This window comes from Anoplolepis gracilipes, chromosome 3 (genome assembly GCF_047496725.1).
Source record: "Anoplolepis gracilipes chromosome 3, ASM4749672v1, whole genome shotgun sequence".
NCBI classification, from domain to species: Eukaryota; Metazoa; Arthropoda; class Insecta; order Hymenoptera; family Formicidae; genus Anoplolepis; species Anoplolepis gracilipes.
The window spans coordinates 16,991,317-17,013,318 of NC_132972.1; the positions used below are offsets into that span (position 1 = coordinate 16,991,317).

Consider the following 22,002-nt stretch of genomic DNA (forward strand, 5'->3'; position numbering starts at 1 on the left):
TTGTGTAAGTTACTAAAACGCATGCGCGCGTGACCACAGCGCACGTCCATGTCACTATACGTCACCCATCGTCATTTTACCCACAGACTTCTATATAATACAGAAGTTTGTGATTTTACCGCACATGATTTTTTTCATTTTTCGGATAAACTATGGATCATCAAACGTTGTAAAGAATTTATTCGTGACCATCTAACGATTCTGCATCGAATAAGCTCTTGTTTAACTCGATTGGACAAAAAATAAATATATTCGGCTAACTTTACATCGAAATTTTAATTATTTAATTTAAAAAAAACGATAAACCACCAAACGTTTTAATTAGACTACCAATCACCACCAAATGACCACCAAACGATTAGTTAATTTTAATTATAAAAAAATCGAAGTGTTTCGGCTAACTTTACGGAGCTTATCTTCCGATATCTATGGTTGGCAATATATGCTTATTACATATATATAATCTGGCGAAAGTCACCATTTTTCGTTAAGCAGCATATAAAGAGCGGCGAATTTCAAATCCTTTATCGCAACTACTATAAAAATGTTAATGTAACTTAAAATAAGACTATTCTAAAAGCCGCCGCATACATTTTTACATAACGCATAATGCACATACATAAGGAAACTGATTGGTCTATAAACACATACATAAGGAATTCAACCAATCGAATTCCTTATGTATATGCATTATGCGTTATGTAAAAGTGTGTGCGGCGGCCTTTAATGTATCACATTTAAATAAAGATACGTTAAAATTGCGCTTTCTAAAATGTATATGGTATCAAAAATTGTATATCATTCGTAAAAATTCTTTTGTTTATAACTTTTTAATAAACAACAACTAAACGGCTAAAACCTTTTGGATGTTACTCAGGATCATGACTTTGATAACATATGTCAATATCAATGTCAAGGTCAAAGTCCTGAAAAATAGGTTTTCTCAAGGTTTACCATTTTTTCTATCTTTAATACCCAGACAGTTCATAATATTATTGATAAAAATTTATAAATATTTTTACTATTCATGTTTTTGAAATAATTGTAATTCACATATTACACACGCACAACTCTCAATGGTTAGCTCTCTAAAAATATATATTATTTTCTATGGTCAGAAAAAGAGAATTATTGTACATAAATTTACAATATAAAATGTAATTAAAAAATTTCTTTATAAAAAAATTGAAAAGAGGCTAAGAGCCAGATTTTGCAATATGGTTCTTAAAAATATAATAAAAAGCATTTTTTTAAATACATTTTTTGTATTTATTATATACCACATTAAAATAATTGATCAAAGTAGAAAATATTGCCAATGTTTTTTTTTTATAAAGAATTTCCATTTTTTATAGAGAATGTCTCAAGCAAGTTATATCTTCTTTAAATTTGATTGTTAAATTACAAGTACACAGAAGAATATATTTATTACAGCACTTTTTGACAATTCAAAATAATATTTGTATATGATTAGTCGTTAATAAATCTACAAATCATACATAGAGACAGTGCTAATGTTGAAAGAGAATAAGACGTATAATGTAAAAAATACAATATACATCCAATGCATGATATATACGAATTTTAAGATTGTGCGACAGCTAACATTTCTTCTTGATGAATTAAGTGTGTGGTATGATTCACAAGGCCCATTAGTTTTGATAATGATGCAGCCCATGTATCTAAGAGAGCGGCTGGTTCCTGCGTACCAGTAAAACGTACTACGCCAGCTGGACGATCCGTACGTGCACTGATCACTCCAGTTTCTACTAAATTGCAAAGACATGCTTCTGTTTCTTCTGTTGGGAGGTCAAGTAATTCAGCCATGCGAGTTAATGTAATCTTGGTATAATATTTGGCCATAATTCTAATATTCTGAAAAAAAAAGAAAAAATCAGAAGCAAAATATTGTGTAAATTTTTTTTCTTTGAAATAGATCGAATAAATTAATTCTTCAATAGTATGTATCCGAGGAACTTTATGTATGTTATAGTGTCATGTATAGTCTTACATGTTCTACAACACGATTCCGTAAGTCTGCCCATCGTTTGCGTCCTTCTTCGGTTGAAGAAGAGAAGACTTCAGTTGATCTGAGATCTTTCTCGTAAATTTCGCATAATCCTGACCATTTTATCAATTCAGGATTTACAAATAAACGTAATAGTTCTCTGCAGATTCATTCTTTTTAGAATCGAAAAACATATATTTATATATTTCAATATAAGTGATTTATAATCATTACTTGTATGTAGGTATTTCGTCGAGGAGTTTGTCGGCGAGCAATCTATGAGTTAAATCAGCCTGCTCAGGCTCATGCGGAGCAAGTACAAGATAGAGAACCGCTCGTGAAAGTGCGGTATGTCTTTTCTCCGAATCGTTTTGAATCGCTGGTGTTTCCAATACTGCTCGATTGTGTCGACACAATTCCAAATGCCAACCTTCGTGACGAGCCAGCTCCATCATCAAACTAAAACATACAAAATGCAACTTCTCAAAATTGTTGTATAATAAATTTGGATATGAAACATACTCGTAATATTTTAATTTCAAAGCTTGCGTCTCCTCGTCATTCTCATCGGTGAAGAATTTAACATTAATTTTCTTCGCTATGATTTGTGTTCTCATAAAATCTTGTTTTGCCAGACAAAGTCTCATCTGTTCCAAGATAAGGGAAGCTTTCTCCCGACGTGACATACTGCCATATGTTTCCACCTATATGCAATATGTTATTTAATGTAAATATTTTTTAATTTGCACAATTTTTTACCAATTTCTACCAAAGTATATCTATATTAGGAAAGATTTTGCTAGTATTCATCACATTATGTTACAATATAGATTGCAGAAAAATTTGTTAAAAAGTTTTATTTGCTATACAAATTATTTTGCTTAATCTATAAAGAAAGTATCTTACTATAACAAATCATTTTACTACATAGTCAAATATATTTACTAATAATAGGTTTCTTGCAATATTAAATAATTGCTTATGATAGTAAAGTTAAATTGCTTTTGTATTAATATGCAATAACTGTATTCTAGCAAAATTCTTTTTTCCATATTGTAAACACTATACCTGTAATTCAAGCATTACAGTTGCAGCGCTTGCAATGTCTCCTTCTGCTTCTTTTATTTTGGCTAAACGATGAGTGAGCCTTGCTCTTTCCACTTCTACATATATCTATTTCCCATTTAATTTATAATTTGTGTATATAAATATTATATATTAATTAGTATAATATTAATAAGATTTAAATACTTTTGTGAAGTTACTTAAGTAAATTTTTATTCTTGTTAAATGATCTTAAAAAAATAAATTTTGACAATGCAAATAAAATGCAAGATTTTTAATTTATATATCAGAATTTAATAATGAAAATAGCTCCAATATGTCTGTGTAAATGTTTGCTGTAAAAGACTTTTGCATAAGTTTAGCTTGAAAAGTTGAAAATATATATTTACCTTTCCTTCTGTGACCGAACGAAGAGTTTCAATCAATTTTACCATAGTTTCTTTATTAGGCATTTTGTCTACATAAGTACAACATTCTTGTACCATCTTTGTAACAGCCTGTTTAAGTTGAGAGCGTCTCTTTGACAGTAAGATTATATGTTCATTAAGTGCTGACCAATTCTTTGCTTCTAAGCAAATTTCAACTATCGCTACAAGAAGTCTCGATGTTGACGCCATATCAGCACCCTATATGAAATAGTTTAAATAAGATTTTTATATCAATATACAAGTATTTATATAGTATTTCTATACAATATTAATATACTCAACAGTTCTAGTAAGTTTCTCTAAAGCTAACAATTGATCTAAAGCATCGTGTAGCTTTCCTTCAGAAGCAAGCTTCTTGCATTCTGATATTTTTGTGTCACAAGTACTGCTGTAATCTACCTCCATCTTCATAAGTCTTCCAGAATTGTCCATTGCTGCATCTGCCATGCTGTTTCTTGATAATATTTAAATAATAATTATATATACATATTAAATGAGAAATACAGTAATTAAAAATAATTCACACGCAAGTATAAGAAATAATAAACGAAAGAACGTTTTAAAAAGTTAGAATATTAACAATTAATTATAAGTGATAAAAAAAGAAACAGATAAAGATTTACAAATATATGAATTCAATTGTAAATCAATAATAAATTTAGCAAAAAAAATTTATATATACCTATATTGTAAACGATATACCTAGTGGATTATATATGCGATAAGCTTAACCTTCCGTTAAGCGCAATATTTTTTCATTATTTTTCCGTTTTTCAAACAATTTCTTTAACACTTAGCTAACAAACCAGGTATTAAATATGTAAAAAAACAATAAATATATATAGAAAAAATTGATTAATATTACAATGGATAAAGAAATTGATATGTTAGTAACTTAAAAATAATATCTATGGAATATTGCGCCTAACGGAGGGTTAAATATACCAGCCAGTTTTTGACAGTTTGTTTTAAACAACTTACGATCAATTATAATCTTCCTAACACAAGAATTATAATAAAAAATTTTTTTCTTTCTTATAGAAGATATTATCAAGTATATAAATTCACTGAACGATGAATATACAATAAAAAAATTATCTTGTAACCGACCTAAATCGATTATCACAGTCTGTGCATAGACTTCTATACTACAACTAAACCGCTAACTTCCTTATATATTAGACCTAAAAAGTGACCACGAAAAATATGTACAACATTGGCTGCGTTCAGCAGAGAAAGCAAATCAGTGAGCGCTTAGTGATTCTTTATTGTGATTGGTTCTTGCATTTAGATCTTCGATGGATCTAAGTACAGAAACCAATCACAATAAAGAATTACTAAGCGCTCACTGATTTGCTTTCTCTGCTGAACGCAGCCATTGATAGGATAGAGAAAAGGAGGGGATAGATATGTAATATGGCTGCTATAGGAAACTCATTTTTGAGTGACATTGCTTTAAATTCAACCAATCAGCGTGACTGTCATACTACCAATGACGCATACGCATAGGTCGGTATAGTCCGATCTTATATTTAAGATCATCTTAAGATCTCGTTCAACCAATGAAGTAGCCGCATAGCATCATTTTATTGGTTGAACGAGCTCTTAAGACGACCTTAAATATAAGATCGGACTATGTATACCGCCATAAGTTTTGTACATACTTTTCAGGGTTATGTATTTTGCCGGAGTTAACGGTCTAGTTATATATAGAAGTCTGTGAGTTTGTGCTAGCTCCGTAAAGTTAGCCGAACCACTTTGATTCTTTTATAATTAAGGGTCGACAGGAGGCACTGTGAAGACTCCTATCGGCCGGCTGCAAACTACTGTTTCGCAAAAACAGTATTACAGCCAAAATACAAAGAGAATCTTAATAAAATTGTGATATTCGTAATCAGTAGGATATTTCGCAGGTCGTTACAGAGCGATTTTTTGAGAAAAAAATCGAAATAAAATTTCGAAAAATGTGCTGCTAATCGCGAGTTACTGCGGTCAGGTGTAGCTGCGCCTTGAATTTGAAATCAATTTATTATAAATTTTTGAGAAGCAAAAATGTAAAATCTGGCTCTGTCGCGACCTGCGTTATTATATAAAGAATACATAAAAAAGTTTCACGAAGAAATATAACTTCTTTATGAGCTAAATATTGTAGGAGCGGATATCGCTATCTGCACCTAAGGTACAGCTAACAGAAATCATGTTGGCAGCATCGCGTGAGACAAGATAGAAAAGGATCGCGCTATCCTTGTTCTTCTATTCTAACATATCGGTCAAAATACGGTCTGAAAATGCTTTCTAGTCTCTCGTGGCAAAAAGCAGTAATGTAACAAGACTAATGAGCGCTTACTTTTTGTGAAATTTATATTTGCATATGTACATATATGTATATATATGTCAAGTGTAGTTAAAATTATATATACGATAAAATATTGTTCGATGATGATGAATAATAACAATAGAATAATTGCTAACAAAGTAAACTAACATATAATATGTAAAACACGGGCGCCTGTTAGACTTGGCATTTTATTGCTTTTTCGCTATCAATATTTTATTATTTTATTATATATATCATCTGCACGATGCGACCTATGATTTCGCAAGAACAATATTACGGCTAAAATATATAAAGAGTCATAATAAAATCGTAATATTTGTAATTTTTATTTATATTGATCAATGACATCCTGAATCGCTTGGAAAGTAGTAGCGCGAAAAATTTTGTTAGATAAGCGCTAAAAGGGGTTTTTAGTGGGTGCGAGTCCTACATAACCCTTTCGGAACGGCCGGTGGGGTATGCATAAAGCATTTTCCTCTCAAAAAAAAAAGGTAATGTATTGTACTCAATAATATATTTATATATATATTTTATTCATAAATATTTTAACGCTATTAGTGGAGTAAATATTGGCACACAATATCATTATAATCAAAAGTAAATGTGAAATATAAGTATTATTCTTGTCTTTCTATCGTGTAGATAATACGAAGTATATTGATAGCGAAAAAGCAGTAAATTGTCAAGTCTAATAGGGGCCCGTGTTTTACTGTATATTAATTCATTTTGTTACTTATTATCCTACTCTTACTATTTATCATCATACAATATTTTATCGTACATGTAATTTTAATTACAATTTGGACAGATATATACAGGTATTTACATATGTAAATATAAAATTTACAAAAACTAGGCGCCCGTCAGTCTTGTTGCATTACTGCTTTCTGCTACGAAAGGCCAGAAAGAATTTTCAGGCCGTATTTCGGTAATCCCAATATGTTTGAGGAGGAACAAGAACAGCGCGATTGCGCGATCCTTTTCTATCTTATATGTGTCCGCGCGAGCAATACAGTGGTGTTTGTACGTATACGTACACACATCTATACATGAAACTCAGATTTCATTTTTAAGCGTTGGTAATCTTGAAACCAGAGTTTCGCATTGCCACCGCGCGAGGTTTCCAATATCAATTCGGAGTTTGCTCGTCGGTTCTGTCGACCCTTAAATTGTAATGTGATTAATATGTGATTAATAACTGAAATGTGATTTAAATTGTACATCGGTATATGATGGTAAAATCTTTTCTACGTAATTCTTTAGGCGTAATATTGCAGTTTTCTCGCGATACTTATTAAGAATTAAAAGAATGTTTTCTACTTCTGTATTAAGTTTTAAAGAATCTCCATCGTCATCAAACAATATTTTGAACATTATTACAATTAGTGAACACAAAAGAACAATCTGTTTTTTCGCCATTTTGACATGCTCACGATGCTCATGCATCCAAAAGGAACAACTTTCCGTTTGCAATTTTAAGCGCTTAAGCAGCAAACGGACCGATTGAAAATAGCGCTTATAAGAGTGAGCGCTTACAGCGCATGAGCTTTCATATGGAACGCACCTGTAGCAAAGCATGCGTGCTGCATGAAACGCACTCACATCAATAACATGCATACTATGACAACACGCTCTGACACCGGTTATTGGTCGCTATACTTCTTCCATTACTCTGCGTTAGAAAGAGATAAACACTCATATTAACGACAACTGTCCTTTTCTCAGTGATGGATACCTCCACTACCTTCATGAGCAGTCTATTCTAGTAAGTCTATGCATAGCACCGAAAAGTATGTACAAAACTTATGCGCATGCGTCATCATTGGTGGTATGACAGTCACGCAGATGGGTTGAATTTAAAACAATATATATATATATATAACATGCTACACGTAATATTTTATGCGCATAATGATATTTTCCAATAAAAATATTTATGATTAACGTACTTTAACTTAAAAAAATTGTTTTAAAAAATAAAATATTAGAGACTGTGTCTTTTGTACAATAAAATATGGTTTAGTATATACAGTCGGACCTTTTATCCTACGACATTTTCGGTCCGGAATCTACCTCTTAAACCTCTGATCGTACGATAAAAATTTGAGAGTGGGAATATAATTCCCCTTTTGCGGTCGTAGCATGAAAGGATTTTTGTCGTAGGATAAAAGGTTTCGTAGCATAAGAGGGTCGTAGGATAAAAGGTTCGACTGTACAATATATTAAATTTATTCAATATAAATGCAGATACTCATATCTACTAATGCATATAGTAATAAGTATAATATATATAAGTATATATATATATATATATATATATATATATACATATATATATATATATATATAGCATATGGCCTTGTTTACACCGACATACTTTGATACGCGTATTAAATACTACTGGCCAATCATAGCCATTCCATTCTTTAGAAGACTGGCCATGATTGGCTAGTATAGTACTTAGTACGCGTATCAAGTGCTCGGTGTAAATTAAGCTTATCCAGTAGGAGTATTGTACTAAACTAATACGCGTACCAAATGATACAAGCTTAGTTTACACCGAGCACTTAATACGCGTACTAAGTACTATACTAACCAATCATGGCCAGTCTTCTAAAGAATGGAATGGCTATGATTGGCCAGTAGTATTTAGTACGCGTATCAAAGTATGTCGGTGTAAACAAAGCCACAAATGACTATGTAAACGCATTTTGGAAGAAATTTAGCATTGAGCATAACTTAAATTGCAATTCTCAATACCACAAGTAGGAGGCAATCAACATGAATTAAATTCGTATTATATTTTTTACTTAGTACATGCTTAGTACATTCGATGTAAACGCGCCCGTACTAAAGCTTTGGTGCGCACCAAATTTAATACGCGTACCAACGTTTCGACGATGTAAACTAGGTCATTATGTATTTCTAATGGAGTGAAAATGCGAAAAGTGAGCAATCCCCTCTATTTTGTATGTATTCACCTCGTGAAAATACAAAGATATTCCTGGGAATTTGCTCGTCATGAATTTTACATTAGTAAGAGAAAGATAGCAAATACATGCACAAATATATAATTTTCACCAATTATAACCTAAAATTTTTAGTTACATTGACAGAAGATCGCGGTAAATAATAATAACATAGATTATGTTGTGGTGGCCCTTTTTAAAATTTCCTTTGCCATTAGCCTTTTATTTTCACCCGAATGACGTAGACGTCCCCTACCAAAATCGGCATGTTCTCTCATGTATTTTAATAATAGCTTTTTTTGCTCTTCAGAGAAATTCATTTTATTTATTGTACTTTAATAATTAATAATTAATTATACGTCTTTGGTGTTTTTTTTGGTTAGGTTTGCTAGTATTCAGTCGTTAAACCTAAAGGGCGCGTTCGGGGAGACACTATATAGCGCTACCAATGTCGTTCTATCTTTGTTACTCATTAAAAGTTGAACAAAGATAGAACGACGCTGTTAGCGCTAATAGCGTCTCTCTGAACGCGCCCATAGTGTCTCCTCGAACGCGAGCTCCGTACAGTTAGCCAAATCACTTTGATTTTTTATAATTAAAATTAATTAATCATTTGGTCATCGTTTGGTGATGATTGGTCATCCAATTAAAACGTTTGATTATTCATCGCTTTTTTTTAATTAAATAATTAAAATTTCAAAGTAAAGTTAGCCAAATATTTTTATTTTTCGTCCAATCGAGTTAAACAAAAGCTAATTCGATGCAGAATTGTTAGGTCGTCACGAATAAATTCTTTACAACGTTTGGTGATCCATAGTTTATCCGAAAAATGAAAAATATCATGTGCGGTAAAATGATAACGGGCGACATATGAGGCGCGTTCGGGGAAACACTATTAGCGCTAACAGCGTCAATCTATCTTTGTTACTCATTAAAAGTTGAACAAAGATAGAACGACGCTGTTAGCACTAATAGTGTCTCCCCGAACGCGCCCATAGTGACATGGACGTGCGCTGCGGTCACGCGCGCATGCGTTTTAGTAACTTATACAAAATTTTAAATAAATCTTTTTTAATTTTAAATAAATCCTTTTTAACAATGTAGCTATGCAAGTTGCAAACCCATATGGAATCATATATGCATTGCAAAGTACATGCTTAGATGGGAATGCATAGGGGGACGGGGTTTCGCTCCGTCCCCATAAAAAAATATGAGAAAACTTGAGAGCGTAGAAACTACCAAAGCTGACAGTACTGTGTGGAAGTTTCAATGTATAATTTTAATTCAACCTATGTCCGAACTCTTACACTATATTTATAATTTTTTATTCATAATTTTATATAATAAATACTGAATGCATCAATGCACGATTCATTGAGCCATTTGCCTAACAAAGCTTCAGTCAAATAGCATTTGCTTAGGAAAATAGCATTCTTCCACACAGTTCTATCAGCCTTGATAGTTTCTACGCTCTCAAGTTTTGTTATATTTTTTTATAGGGCTTTGCCCCGTCCTTCTATGTATTCCCATCTATGCATGTATTTTGCAATGCATATACGATTCCACATGGGTTTGCAACTTGCATAGTAACATAAAAAGTATTTATTAAAATTAAAAAGGATTTATTTAAAATTTTGTGTAAGTTACTAAAACGCATGCGCGCGTGACCGCAGCGCACGTCCATGTCACTATACGTCGCCCGTCGTCATTTTACCGCACATGATTTTTTTCATTTTTCGTATAAACTATGGATGACCAAACGTTGTAAAGAATTTATTCGTGATGACCTAACGATTCTGCATCGAATAAGCTCTTGTTTAACTCGATTGGACGAAAAATAAAAATGTTCGGTTAACTGTAGTTCGAAATTTTAATTATTTAATTAAAAAAAAACGATAAATGACCAAACGTTTTAATTAGATGACCAATCATGAATAAACGATGACCAAACGATTAGTTAATTTTAATTCTAAAAAAATCAAAGTGGTTCGGCTAACTTTACAAAGCTCCCTATTCGGAGTTTGCTCGTCGGTCCTGTCGACCCTTAGGGTAAAGTCACATAGTGCGGAATAGAAGTACAAAATAGAAATTGCGTCATAGAAACAGCCAATCAGAGCTTAAGTAAACCTTGCGGCAAAGCTCTGATTGGCTGTTTCTATGATGCACTCTCTATTCCGTACTTCCATTCCACACCATGTGATTTCACCCTTAAAATTAACTAATCGTTTAAAAATCGTTTGGAGATGATTGGAAGTCTAATTAAAACGTTTGGAGGTTCATCGTTTTTTTTAAATTAAATAATTAAAATTTCGATGTAAAGTTAGCCGAACATTTTTATTTTTCGTCCAATCGAGTTAAACAAGAATTTATTCGATGCAGAATCGTTAAGTGGACACGAATAAATTCTTTACAACGTTTAGAGATTGATAGTTTATCCGAAAAATGAAAAATATCATGTGTGGTAAAATTCCAAATTCTTTTAAGGCTGATTCACACTTTGGCAGAAAAATAAATGTGAAGATGAGCGGTCCTCCTCACCGATTTTGTTGAAAATTTTTTTAGTAATAGGTTTTGGCTCGAAACGAACGAATCTGGCAGAAAAAATCGTCGCTCTGCCACGCAAAGCAAGATATAAATTTTTTAAGATGATCACTTTTGAGGCTATGAAATCTGTCATTCAAGCGACGTATAGTGACATGGACATGCGCTGCGGTCACACGCGCATGCGTTTTAGTAACTTACACAAAATTTTAAATAAATCCTTGTTAATTAATAAATCTTTTTTATGTTGCTATGCAAGTTGCAAACCCATGTGGAATCGTATATGCATTGCAAAGTACATGCTTGGATGGGCGTGCATAGGGGGACGGGGCTTCGCTCCGTCCCCATAAAAACATATAACAAAACTTGAGAGCGTAGAAACTATCAAGGCTGACAGTACTGTGTGGAAGTGTGAGGAGGACCGCTCATCTTCACATTTATCTGTTTTTCTGCCGAAGTGTGAATCAGCCTTAAAAGAATTTTGAATTTTACCGCACATGATTTTTTTCATTTTTCGGATAAACTATGGACCACCAAACGTTGTAAAGAATTTATTCGTGACCATCTAACGATTCTGCATCGAATAAGCTCTTATTTGACTCGATTGGACAAAAAATAAAAATATTCGGCTAACTTTATTTCGAAATTTTAATTATTTAATTTAAAAAAAAACGATGAACCACTAAACGTTTTAATTAAACTACCAATCACCACCAAACTACCACCAAACGATTAGTTAATTTTAATTATAAAAAAATCAAAGTGATTTGGCTAACTTTATGGAGTCGGTCCGGCAGACCCTTATACCTGTATTCATAGTCCTTCCTTAAGGAATAAGGATTCCTTATTTCTCATTCGACGTTTCATAAACCTTCCTTGGCCAAACAAGGAATTTTATTAGCTCCCTTATTTCAAGGAAGGTCACGAGCTTCCTTAAGGAGGAGATTTTAACCTTTTTTAGCGGATGATGCGCAAACATAACCTTTTCAAGTTAGCTGTCACATTTCAATTTGTTATTATTTGTAATGTTACGCATTCACATTAAAAGTGCATGATGGACAACGAATTTTTTAACGATTCTGACGAAGGATTTGAAGATGAAAATGTAGAGGATCGGATTTTGTTGCGACTTGCGAAAAGATATATTCGTGATTGGGAAAATCCCATGGAATTTTTCGAAGATGTTCCTTTTCGAAAAAGATATAAATTCAACAAAGGAGCCATAATCGAGATCCTATTATTTTTAGTGAATGATAAGTTAAGACAGTTCAATAATCGAGGACTGCCGATTTCTCCGTTAATGCAGCTCTTAATAACACTGCGTTTTTATGCAACGAGTAGCTTTCAGGTTTGTAAATTTTGTTCCGACACTATGATATATATATATATATAAATTAAAATAGATAATTTATTTTTATTTTATTTATATGCTGTTTTAATTGCAGATTGTTAATGGAGATTTACGAGGATACAGTCAAGCATCAGTATCGAGAATTGTTGCACGAGTTTCCAGAATTTTAGCGTCACACTTAAGTGTATATATAATTTTTCCACCGAAAAAAAACGTCGAAGGAATAAAAATCAATTTTATGAAATGGCCAACTTTCCATCCATAATAGGATGTATCGATTGCACCCATATACGTATTGCGAATCCTGGAGGAAATAATAGAAAGATATTCCGAAATTGAAAAGGATGGTTTTCTTTAAATGTACAGGTATGTACAGGTTTTTTCAACGGTTTTATTTTGCTAAATAATCATGAAGTTTATATGAAGTTAATTTTTATGATATATTTGTTTTATAGGCTGTAGCTGGTCCTCAACGAGGAATTCTCGATATAGTTGTTAGATATATCCAGGTTCAACTCATGATGCTGTAATATTTGATAGAAGCGGTTTGCGCTGTCGTTTCGAGTTGGGACACCAAACGGAATTTTACTTGGTGATAGTGGATATGCATGCCACAGGTATCTACTGACGCCTGTTTTAAGACCTGAGACAGATGCAGAAGTTCGGTATAATACTGCACATAAACAAAATACGAGTTATCGTTGAACAACTGTTTGGAGTTTGGAAACGTCGATTTCCATATCTGCATTATGGTTTAAGAACAAAGTTGAGCACATCGGTAGCAATTATTTGTGCAACTGCAGTTTTACATAATATATCTATTCAACATAATCTGGAGGAAGTAATCGAAGAGGAGTTGTATGAGAATATACAATTTGAAGACATTATAAATCAAGAACAAAATGGAGTAGGACTTGCACACAGAAATGCTTTCATTTTAACACATTTTTCGTAAAACAGAATAGCGAATTATAATTATATTTTTATATTCATTTTATATCTGCAATGAATGATTTAACAATAATGTTGTCATCATGTAAATTTAAGATTAATTTGTATAAATAAATTTAGATTTGTACATACAAGATCAAATTGTAAATAAAACAAATATATGATATATTAAGTATAAATTTTAACTTAAAGAATGTTATATTTATTTATAATAAATCTTTCTCTCTCTCTCTTTCTCTCTATAAACTATTCTTTTATATAAACCGCATTTTGGTATTCACTGACAATACTGTAAATCTATTTAATTTGTCACATACACTTTAGATTTTCAATACTGACAATGATTATCAACAAAACACAGCCCTCAAAGTGACGTTTAAAAATATAAACAGACAATATTTCATTGTTTGTAAGAAATATATATATTTCCATTAAATTGATAACAAACATAGAATTTTATATTAATTATCAAGAATAACATCTATTTATAAGAACACTTATAGTTATTTAGTCACTTATAAAAATAATTAAATATTTTACATAACTTTGTATAAACTGAAATACATATAAACATATAGAAATATATAATAAAAAACATAATTTGTATTTATAGCATATTATTAACAAAAGTCATTTTATCATATTTATAGATATATTATTTACATGTATTACTCTTGAGCGCTTCTTCCTCCTTCAAAAGTTTTACAAGAACAATCTGCTCCTCTGTTTCAGCAATCTTTATTTTTTTACGATGAAGCTTGCGCTGTTGCTCAATTGCTTCGCGTATTTTTATTAATTGTAACTTTTTTTCGTCACGGATATTTTGAAAATCGAAATTATTTTATTATTAGTATTTCATTATCATTAAATTATTGCAATAAAGATTATTACGTACTTTTTTCTACCTTAATTTTAAAAAATGACAATAAAATCTTATTCATATTAATAATAATAATAATTATTTATATAATCTGTTAAAAAATTAATATAACCTAATTCATAAAATTTACCTCTATGTTTTATTATTTGAAGTAGCTTTTTTTCCTTTTAATGCGTTAACACTTGCAGTGACTTTTTTTTCTGATGCCATTGTTTATGCTTGATGTGGCCTTTTTTTCTACTGATGTGCTATTCTTTGAAGTAGCTATTTTTTCTTTTGGTGTGCTAAATGATGTAAAATGAGATAAAATATTTTGATGGATATAATCTTCATGACAGATATCATCAATGTTCTCATTCTCTTTCTCACTTTCATCTTCGATGACTATTCTTTCAGACGCACAATCCATCTTTACATTATCTGAAAAGCAAAAAATAAAGAATAAATTATTATTACCATATATGTATAATAATAGAATAATAAAAAAATAAGAATTATATGCTTATACATTCTTTCTCAAATACTGCTATGCTGTCAAATGGGTAATCAATTTCGACATCTATTTTTGCATTTGTTGCATCCATGAATGCCATCACTGGATCATTCGGTTGTACTGATGCAGAACCTCCACCTGTCATAAGCCGCCCAAGTAGCACATGTTCGTTTTATAAACGTTTTATAACGTTTTCTAAACGCATCTTTTCGTATTAGATACGTTTAGAAAACGTTTATAAAACGAACAGTGCTACCTGGGCGTTCGTGCCGCATTGTTGTATTTAATTTTCTAAAATAATTAATTAATAATATAATTATTATTAAAATATTATATAACAAGCCAAGTATATAAAAGTGTATATAAGAAGAAGAATATGTGTGCACTTAAAATAATTATATAACCTCATCATTAATAAAATTATTAGTAAAATCATTATTTTTACCTTTGTTTCATATTATCCCAGCATTTTTTCAGCTATTTGCTAGAGCGAAGCGTACATCCTTTGCTAGCAAGTTTTTTTGTGATTCTTTCCCATGCATCCACCTTATCTTTTAGATCTGAAGCACCTGTCTTTTTATTTTCGATAGGTTTTTCTTCTGAAACAAGCTGCGCCAAGAGCATTCTCTCCCGTTCCGTATAATGAACATTTTTATTATCCATTATATTTGCAATGCGATCACAACTTGCACAAAAAATAATAAATAAATATACTTTTAACTTAACTTATTAGTAACTCAATCACTTGAAAGTTTATATGTGAAATTAGTTGCAGGCGCGTAAAACAATGTTGTCTCTAGTAAATCCCTAAAAATCTCTAAAATATTTTTTCCTTTTGGAAGGAAGACTCGAGATTCATCTATGAAATAAGACAGCCTTGGAGATTCAAAGAATTCTTCATTAAGGTTTCCTCCACCCTTGAGATAAGGACGGACTATGAATATGAGTATTAATTACGTGATATTTTGCCATGTTTTTGAACTAATATTCAATGGCGTATCAATGGTTCAAGGAATCTGCGTTACATTTATGCCGTGAAAGAAATGTATAAAAATTTTATAAATTTTAAAAAATTAAGAAAAAATTACAAAATTATGTAAAAAATAAAAGAAATAAAAATAATTTATAGTTTTATATATTCACACATATATTGTAGTGTTACCTCTGTGATGCACTCTCACAGATTTCACACTACCACATATACAATTGTCTGATTGGTTCCTCCCAAAAACATGGCGGATGCGCAGAACGGATCGACGCAAACCCCAAAAAAGCTCGGCGTTCGGAGTGCCCCTACTAGTTATACTATGATAGAAGTCTGTGATTATTTCACATTTTTGTGTAATATGATTACGAGGAAAAATATATTGCACAGTACGTATAAATGTTTTTAATATTATTCAGCAACAAAAAACTTATGCACTAATGTAAGATTGATATCAATAGTCATGTTTCAGCTGTGTTAATTTAAATCCTAAAATATTGGGCTTTGAGTTGTATGAAGGATGATAATGCAAAAACATGTGTGTGTAGATGGATGACTTGTAGGTGTAAAAATATATGAAATTATTTTAAATTAATTTCTATCAGCGAATATGATTGCAAAAACAATGAAATATTGTCCGCCGAACATAACTTTCAACGACATTTGGATAGATCATGGTGTATCCAAGTGTTTCATGGACACTATCAGCATTGCTATAATATCTTTATATTTAATTATATTTGGTTCCATCCAATTGTGGATATACCACAAATATGGAACGGATGCTGATGAACGTATATTGCCAAGAAGCAAATTTTATAATTTGCAAAAATTTTTCTTATATTTTGTTCCCTTCCTGAGTATACTGAGGATAATTTTACAAGCTACAGTCTTGGATAATAGAATGGTATATGGATATATGGTAAGATTTATTGTATATATGTTTTTTGAATTTTATATAGAATTAAATTTTATATTTTATATATGTATAATTTAGAAAATTGTTATCTTTATTTTTTTTTTCTATCTTTGATAGCTAGACAGTTCACGATATTATTGATAAATATTTATAATTATATTTTTAGTATTTATGTTTTTAAAATATATAAATATATATATTTTATATATATTAGAAGAAAAAATAAAAACTATTTAAGATATTATTAAAATATAAATAAAATATTTTATATCATATTTATAGTAAATAAGAAATTAATATTTGTAGTAAAATTTATAAATATTTCTTAAATAGTTGCTGAGATATTTATGATAAATCTTTATGATCTGTTTAATCCAAGATTACAAAAATATTTTGATAAATATTTATAAAATATTCAAATAGTTACAAATATTTTATATATATTTTATAAATATTGCTTGTTCTGTCTATTATATTTTATCTGAGACATACAACATAAGAGCAATATTTAAATGAGAATTCTAGAAAGAAAAATCATTTATTTTTACATATATGATAAATTTGAATTACCTTCATAGATATTTTCAACAGTATTGACAGTAATTGTTTATCCATATTCCATTTATATATTAAAAGTTGAAAGACATAAACTGTTACCAAGTGTACCACCGCATGGCCATGGATTGGTGCTACTAGGTTTTTGGACCTTAGCATTTGTTGCTGAAAATCTTGTTTTTGTCAACATTGGAAAGCTAGAATGGTGGTTTCACTTAAATTCGTAAGTTTATAAAAGAAAAAAAAGATTGCATTTATTTGGTGTATAAATAAAGTGAATATATATATATATATATATATATACACACATATATATATATATATATATATATATACACACATATATATATATATATATATATATACACATATATATATATACATACATATATATATATATATATATATACACATACATATAAATATATATATATATGTAATATGAATAAAGTTTATAAAAATATAAATCTTTATCGATCAATATTTTAGTCAAAATACTACTCCTTAGAGGAGTCAGTCAATTTTGTTCAATTTAAATTTGATTTTTCTTTACAGTTTAACAGACCAGATTGAAATGGCTTTATTTGTTTTGCGTTATGTTAGTAATCTATTAATCTTTGCTCTTGGTCTACGAGCACCTGGCATTGCTGGTAACTTTGATTCTGATTATCGTACACTTAATGATGGCTCGACCACGCAATCCCGATATTATCACAGAGTAAGTAATTTCTGTAACATACAATTAAGAAAATGTTAATCCCTACAGATATATTTGTAGAGACCAGATGATAATGTTTCCACATGGGTAAATCTGTGGTACAAGATTAAAGTCTTGGCACCATTTATATGGCCAAAATCAGACTTGTTACTTCAGTTGAGAGTGATATTTTGCTTTATGTTATTGCTAGCTGGACGTTTGATAAATCTTTATGTACCAATCTACAATAAAAAAATTGTGGATAGTGTTATAATTGAACCTGTAAAATTTAGGTGTGCATTTTATTTATATCTATTATTGATCCACAATATATTTTTCTTATTGTGCTAGTAGTCATCAATTATTGTCACTTTTTATTACAGATGGGACATAGTATTGTTATATGTATTGTTCAAATTTTTGCAAGGTGGTGGTACAGGAGGTATGGGTCTATTGAATAATTTAAGATCTTTTCTTTGGATTCGCATTCAACAATACACTACTCGTGAAGTAGAGGTGGAACTATTTAGGTGAGTTAAAAATTATATTGCTTTCTATAATATTCTATAAATATAAAAATTACTAAAAACTAAAAATCCTTACATTTAGGTAGAATAGGATTTATTTTTACATTTTACATATTTTCTTACTTTATATATAATATTTTCCAGGCATTTACATGGGTTAAGCTTACGATGGCATCTCGGAAGAAAGACTGGTGAAGTATTGAGAGTCATGGATCGTGGCACAGACTCGATCGATAATCTGCTGAATTATATTCTTTTTTCGATAGTACCAACTATTATTGATATTATCGTCGCTGTCGTATTTTTCATTAGTGCATTTAATAAATGGTTTGGTCTCATCGTTTTTACGACTATGATTCTCTATATTGGTAAGTGTGTAATATAAGTGAAGAGTGTTATCCAATAATAATAATATATATTTTGTAACCAGCTGTATTTAATGATCAGAATTACAACACGAATTATAATCGCGTAAAAATAAGCTATCTTAGATTGTTATAATAAAAATCGATTAATCGCAAATTATTAATTTAAATCTATACATAATATAATTGTGCAGATCTTTTAACATAAGTTTCTCATAGTTTCTTGTGAAATCTCACGCTAAATTTGTTTATCAATTTAGTTGCCACGATTCTAGTCACAGAATGGCGTACGAAGTTCCAGAGACGTATGAATTTGGCTGATAATGCTCAAAAAGCACGTAGCGTTGACAGTTTACTTAATTTTGAAACAGTAAAATATTACACTGCTGAAACGTATGAAGTAGAAAGCTATAAAAATGCAATTTTAGACTTCCAAGTGCAGGAATGGAAATCGATTATTACACTGAATATCTTGAATACTTTGCAAAACATTATTGTCTGTGGTGGTTTACTATCTGGGTCGTTGCTATGTTTACATATGGTTGGTAATTGCGTCATAATTGTAAAAACGGTTTTTAATTATAATTATAGAATGTGTAATACTGATAAATTTATTTTCCTACAGGTTGTTTTCCATCAAGGCTTAACGGTCGGCGATTATGTTTTATTCGCTAGTTACATAATACAACTTTATGTACCATTAAATTGGTTTGGGACATATTACAGGTAAAATATACAAAAACAGATTTATGTAACGATTTGTTTATGCTGCCGATTATAATTTTAATTATAAACTGTCATTTCGAACAAATCGTTTTATTTACTCGTAAATTCTTTCATTCGAAGGGCTATTCAAAAAAATTTCGTCGATATGGAAAATATGTTCGAACTGCTCAGAGAAGAACAAGAAGTAATAGACGCACCAGGAGCCGGACTGTTGAATGTTAAGCGTGGACAAGTGGAATTCTCAAATGTATCGTTCGGCTATACTCCCGAGAAACTCGTACTCAGAAACATTAGCTTTACCGTACCTGCGGGAAAAACGGTCGCGCTTGTTGGTCCATCCGGTGCTGGAAAAAGTACCGTGATGCGATTACTATTTCGCTTCTATGATGTAGAACAAGGTGCGATATTAATCGACGGACAAAATTTGAAGACTGTTAAACAGAAATCTCTCAGAAGTGCCATAGGTATTTTCATATCATAGATTTTTTTGATTTAGTTTGTTGATCTAATTATGCTTACTTGATAATTATTAATATTTACAAAAATCCTTGTCTCACAGGTGTTGTACCACAAGATACAGTCTTATTTAACAACACTATAAGATACAATATCCAGTATGGTTGTATTGATGCACCAGAGGCAGATATAATCGCTGCTGCAAAGTACGCAGATATCCACGAAAGAATTCTCACGTTTCCAAATGGTTACGAGACACAGGTGTGTTAGATATGATACAATAGAATTATGTTCTTTTGAATGTAATTTTTTCTATATATTGCTAATTCCTCTTTTTGTTTTATCTTTATTAACTTATTAATAAATAGAGATTTGGATATTTCAAGTATAGATAAATTTAAGGAGGAACTAAACAGATCAGTTATGTTAAAAATTAATAAATCTAATATATTTCGAAATTCATGAATTTGATATTGCTCAAAGCACTTTTAAAATATAAAATTAATAAATTTGTAAGTTAACATAAAGATTTGCCCTGCAGAGTATAATTTAATTTCAAAATTGTAAATATTTTATATTAACCTAACTTTTATAGTAATTATGAAAATTTTATACTGACTGTACATAAAAATTCATGAAAATAAAAATTTTAATTTAACAGGGCAAATCTTTAACTTACAAATTATTAATTTTAATATAAAGAGAAAAAAATAAATTTACATTTATATTTAACTAGATAAAATTGCACTTGTAATGAATTGCTTGCATTGCAAAATTATTTTAAACGGATTAATTTAAATTATTTAATTTCTCCTGTAGGTCGGCGAAAGAGGGCTTAGACTCAGTGGTGGCGAAAAACAACGTATCGCAATTGCACGGACAATATTGAAAGCGCCGAAAATAGTGCTACTGGACGAAGCTACAAGTGCTCTAGACACACAGGCAGAGCGTAATATACAGGCGGCATTAAATAGAGTATGCGCCGGACGAACTACTATTATTATAGCGCACAGATTATCTACGATAATTCATGCGGACGAGATCCTCGTCCTTAAAGACGGCGAAATTGTCGAAAGAGGTAAACATGAAGAATTAATTTCATATGATGGTATTTACCATGCAATGTGGCAAGCGCAGCTTGAAAATAATCAGGAGAATGGAAAGAATGAGGAAGGTTCTTCCATACATGAAAAACATGTGACGTCCTAATTAGTAATAAATAAAAATCTATAAGAATTTTATTTTATATATTTGTGTGTGCGTGCGTGTGTGTGTGTGTGTGTGTGTGCGTGCGTGCGTGCGTGCGTGCGTGCGTGCGTGCGTGTGTGTGTGTGTGTGTGTTTACACACATATTAATATATGAATGTATATGGATACACATATATGTATATATTGTGTGCACACATGTATATACACATAGTATTTGTTGTTAATAAAATCATTAGTTTTATATATACATATTTAATTTCTTAATGAAAAAGTGAGAGAAATATGTAAATGGCAAATTTATATTAAAAAAGTTGGGTATACAAATGCTCATATGGAAGATTTTACAAGGTTGAGGTACTAAAAAAAAAAAAAAAAAGGTATAATATTTTATTCATTTATATATATTAGATTTTGCGTAAATGAATATTCTTGTTAAAATCGACTTCTAATTATTATTAGGTAATAACATTTTGGCTTCTGATGGAAACTAGATAAAAAATAAAGTCCTCGGCTAAATTTAATTCTGCTTCATAATTCTT

The 22,002-nt window shown here is 30.7% G+C and overlaps 3 protein-coding genes and 1 long non-coding RNA gene across 5 annotated transcripts; 2 read left to right on the plus strand and 2 right to left on the minus strand.

The window, feature by feature from the left end:
• Positions 1-1,388: 1,388 nt before the first annotated feature.
• Positions 1,389-4,661, minus strand: LOC140664063 (26S proteasome non-ATPase regulatory subunit 12-like). Of its 2 annotated transcripts, none has more exons than XM_072888787.1 (8): positions 4,483-4,661; positions 3,784-3,955; positions 3,463-3,699; positions 3,077-3,181; positions 2,531-2,712; positions 2,243-2,467; positions 2,012-2,168; positions 1,389-1,875 (listed from the first exon to the last, which is right to left on the minus strand). In XM_072888787.1, exons 2-8 carry the CDS (start codon positions 3,946-3,948, stop codon positions 1,585-1,587), a joined length of 1,362 nt encoding a protein of 453 aa, XP_072744888.1. In that variant the 5' UTR covers positions 3,949-3,955; positions 4,483-4,661; the 3' UTR covers positions 1,389-1,584. The 2 variants fall into 2 exon arrangements, with proteins under 2 accessions (XP_072744888.1, XP_072744889.1); XM_072888788.1 differs by lacking the exon at positions 4,483-4,661 and adding an exon at positions 4,184-4,323.
• Positions 4,662-11,642: 6,981 nt separating this feature from the next.
• Positions 11,643-13,710, plus strand: LOC140664077 (uncharacterized). Its single transcript, XR_012046381.1, has 3 exons — positions 11,643-12,697; positions 12,795-13,066; positions 13,156-13,710. It is a non-coding gene; the product is annotated as an uncharacterized lncRNA (long non-coding RNA).
• A 539-nt stretch (positions 13,711-14,249) lies between these two features.
• LOC140664074 (uncharacterized) lies at positions 14,250-16,187 on the minus strand. Its single transcript, XM_072888803.1, has 4 exons — positions 15,470-16,187; positions 15,281-15,315; positions 15,040-15,162; positions 14,250-14,951 (listed from the first exon to the last, which is right to left on the minus strand). The coding sequence occupies exons 1-4, from the start codon at positions 15,478-15,480 to the stop codon at positions 14,707-14,709; spliced, it is 414 nt and encodes a 137-aa protein (XP_072744904.1). The 5' UTR covers positions 15,481-16,187; the 3' UTR covers positions 14,250-14,706.
• A 69-nt stretch (positions 16,188-16,256) lies between these two features.
• On the plus strand, positions 16,257-21,708 carry Hmt-1 (ABC transporter ATP-binding protein/permease Hmt-1). Its single transcript, XM_072888775.1, has 12 exons — positions 16,257-16,398; positions 16,482-16,931; positions 17,507-17,706; positions 18,039-18,201; positions 18,262-18,473; positions 18,564-18,710; positions 18,852-19,075; positions 19,333-19,613; positions 19,698-19,798; positions 19,919-20,262; positions 20,358-20,515; positions 21,074-21,708. Exons 2-12 carry the CDS (start codon positions 16,620-16,622, stop codon positions 21,461-21,463), a joined length of 2,532 nt encoding a protein of 843 aa, XP_072744876.1. The 5' UTR covers positions 16,257-16,398; positions 16,482-16,619; the 3' UTR covers positions 21,464-21,708.
• The last annotated feature ends 294 nt before the right edge of the window (positions 21,709-22,002 follow it).

Bases quoted from the DNA above. Each gene is read 5' to 3' on its own strand.
- LOC140664063 (XM_072888787.1), bottom strand. From the start codon at position 3,948: ATGGCAGATGCAGCAATGGACAATTCTGGAAGACTTATGAAGATGGAG. The intron at 3,182-3,462 runs GTAAATATATAT...AATGGGAAATAG, and splicing joins GTTCGGTCACAGAAGGAAAG to ATATATGTAGAAGTGGAAAG. The intron at 2,713-3,076 runs GTATAGTGTTTA...TATTGCATATAG, and splicing joins CTGTAATGCTTGAATTACAG to GTGGAAACATATGGCAGTAT.
- Hmt-1 (XM_072888775.1), top strand. From the start codon at position 16,620: ATGATTGCAAAAACAATGAAATATTGTCCGCCGAACATAACTTTCAAC. The intron at 19,076-19,332 runs GTAAGTGTGTAA...TTATCAATTTAG, and splicing joins GACTATGATTCTCTATATTG to TTGCCACGATTCTAGTCACA. The intron at 19,799-19,918 runs GTAAAATATACA...TTTCATTCGAAG, and splicing joins TGGTTTGGGACATATTACAG to GGCTATTCAAAAAAATTTCG.
- LOC140664074 (XM_072888803.1), bottom strand. The intron at 15,163-15,280 runs GTAGCACTGTTC...GGCTTATGACAG, and splicing joins AATGCGGCACGAACGCCCAG to GTGGAGGTTCTGCATCAGTA. The intron at 14,952-15,039 runs GTATAAGCATAT...TTTGCTTTTCAG, and splicing joins AGCAGTATTTGAGAAAGAAT to ATAATGTAAAGATGGATTGT.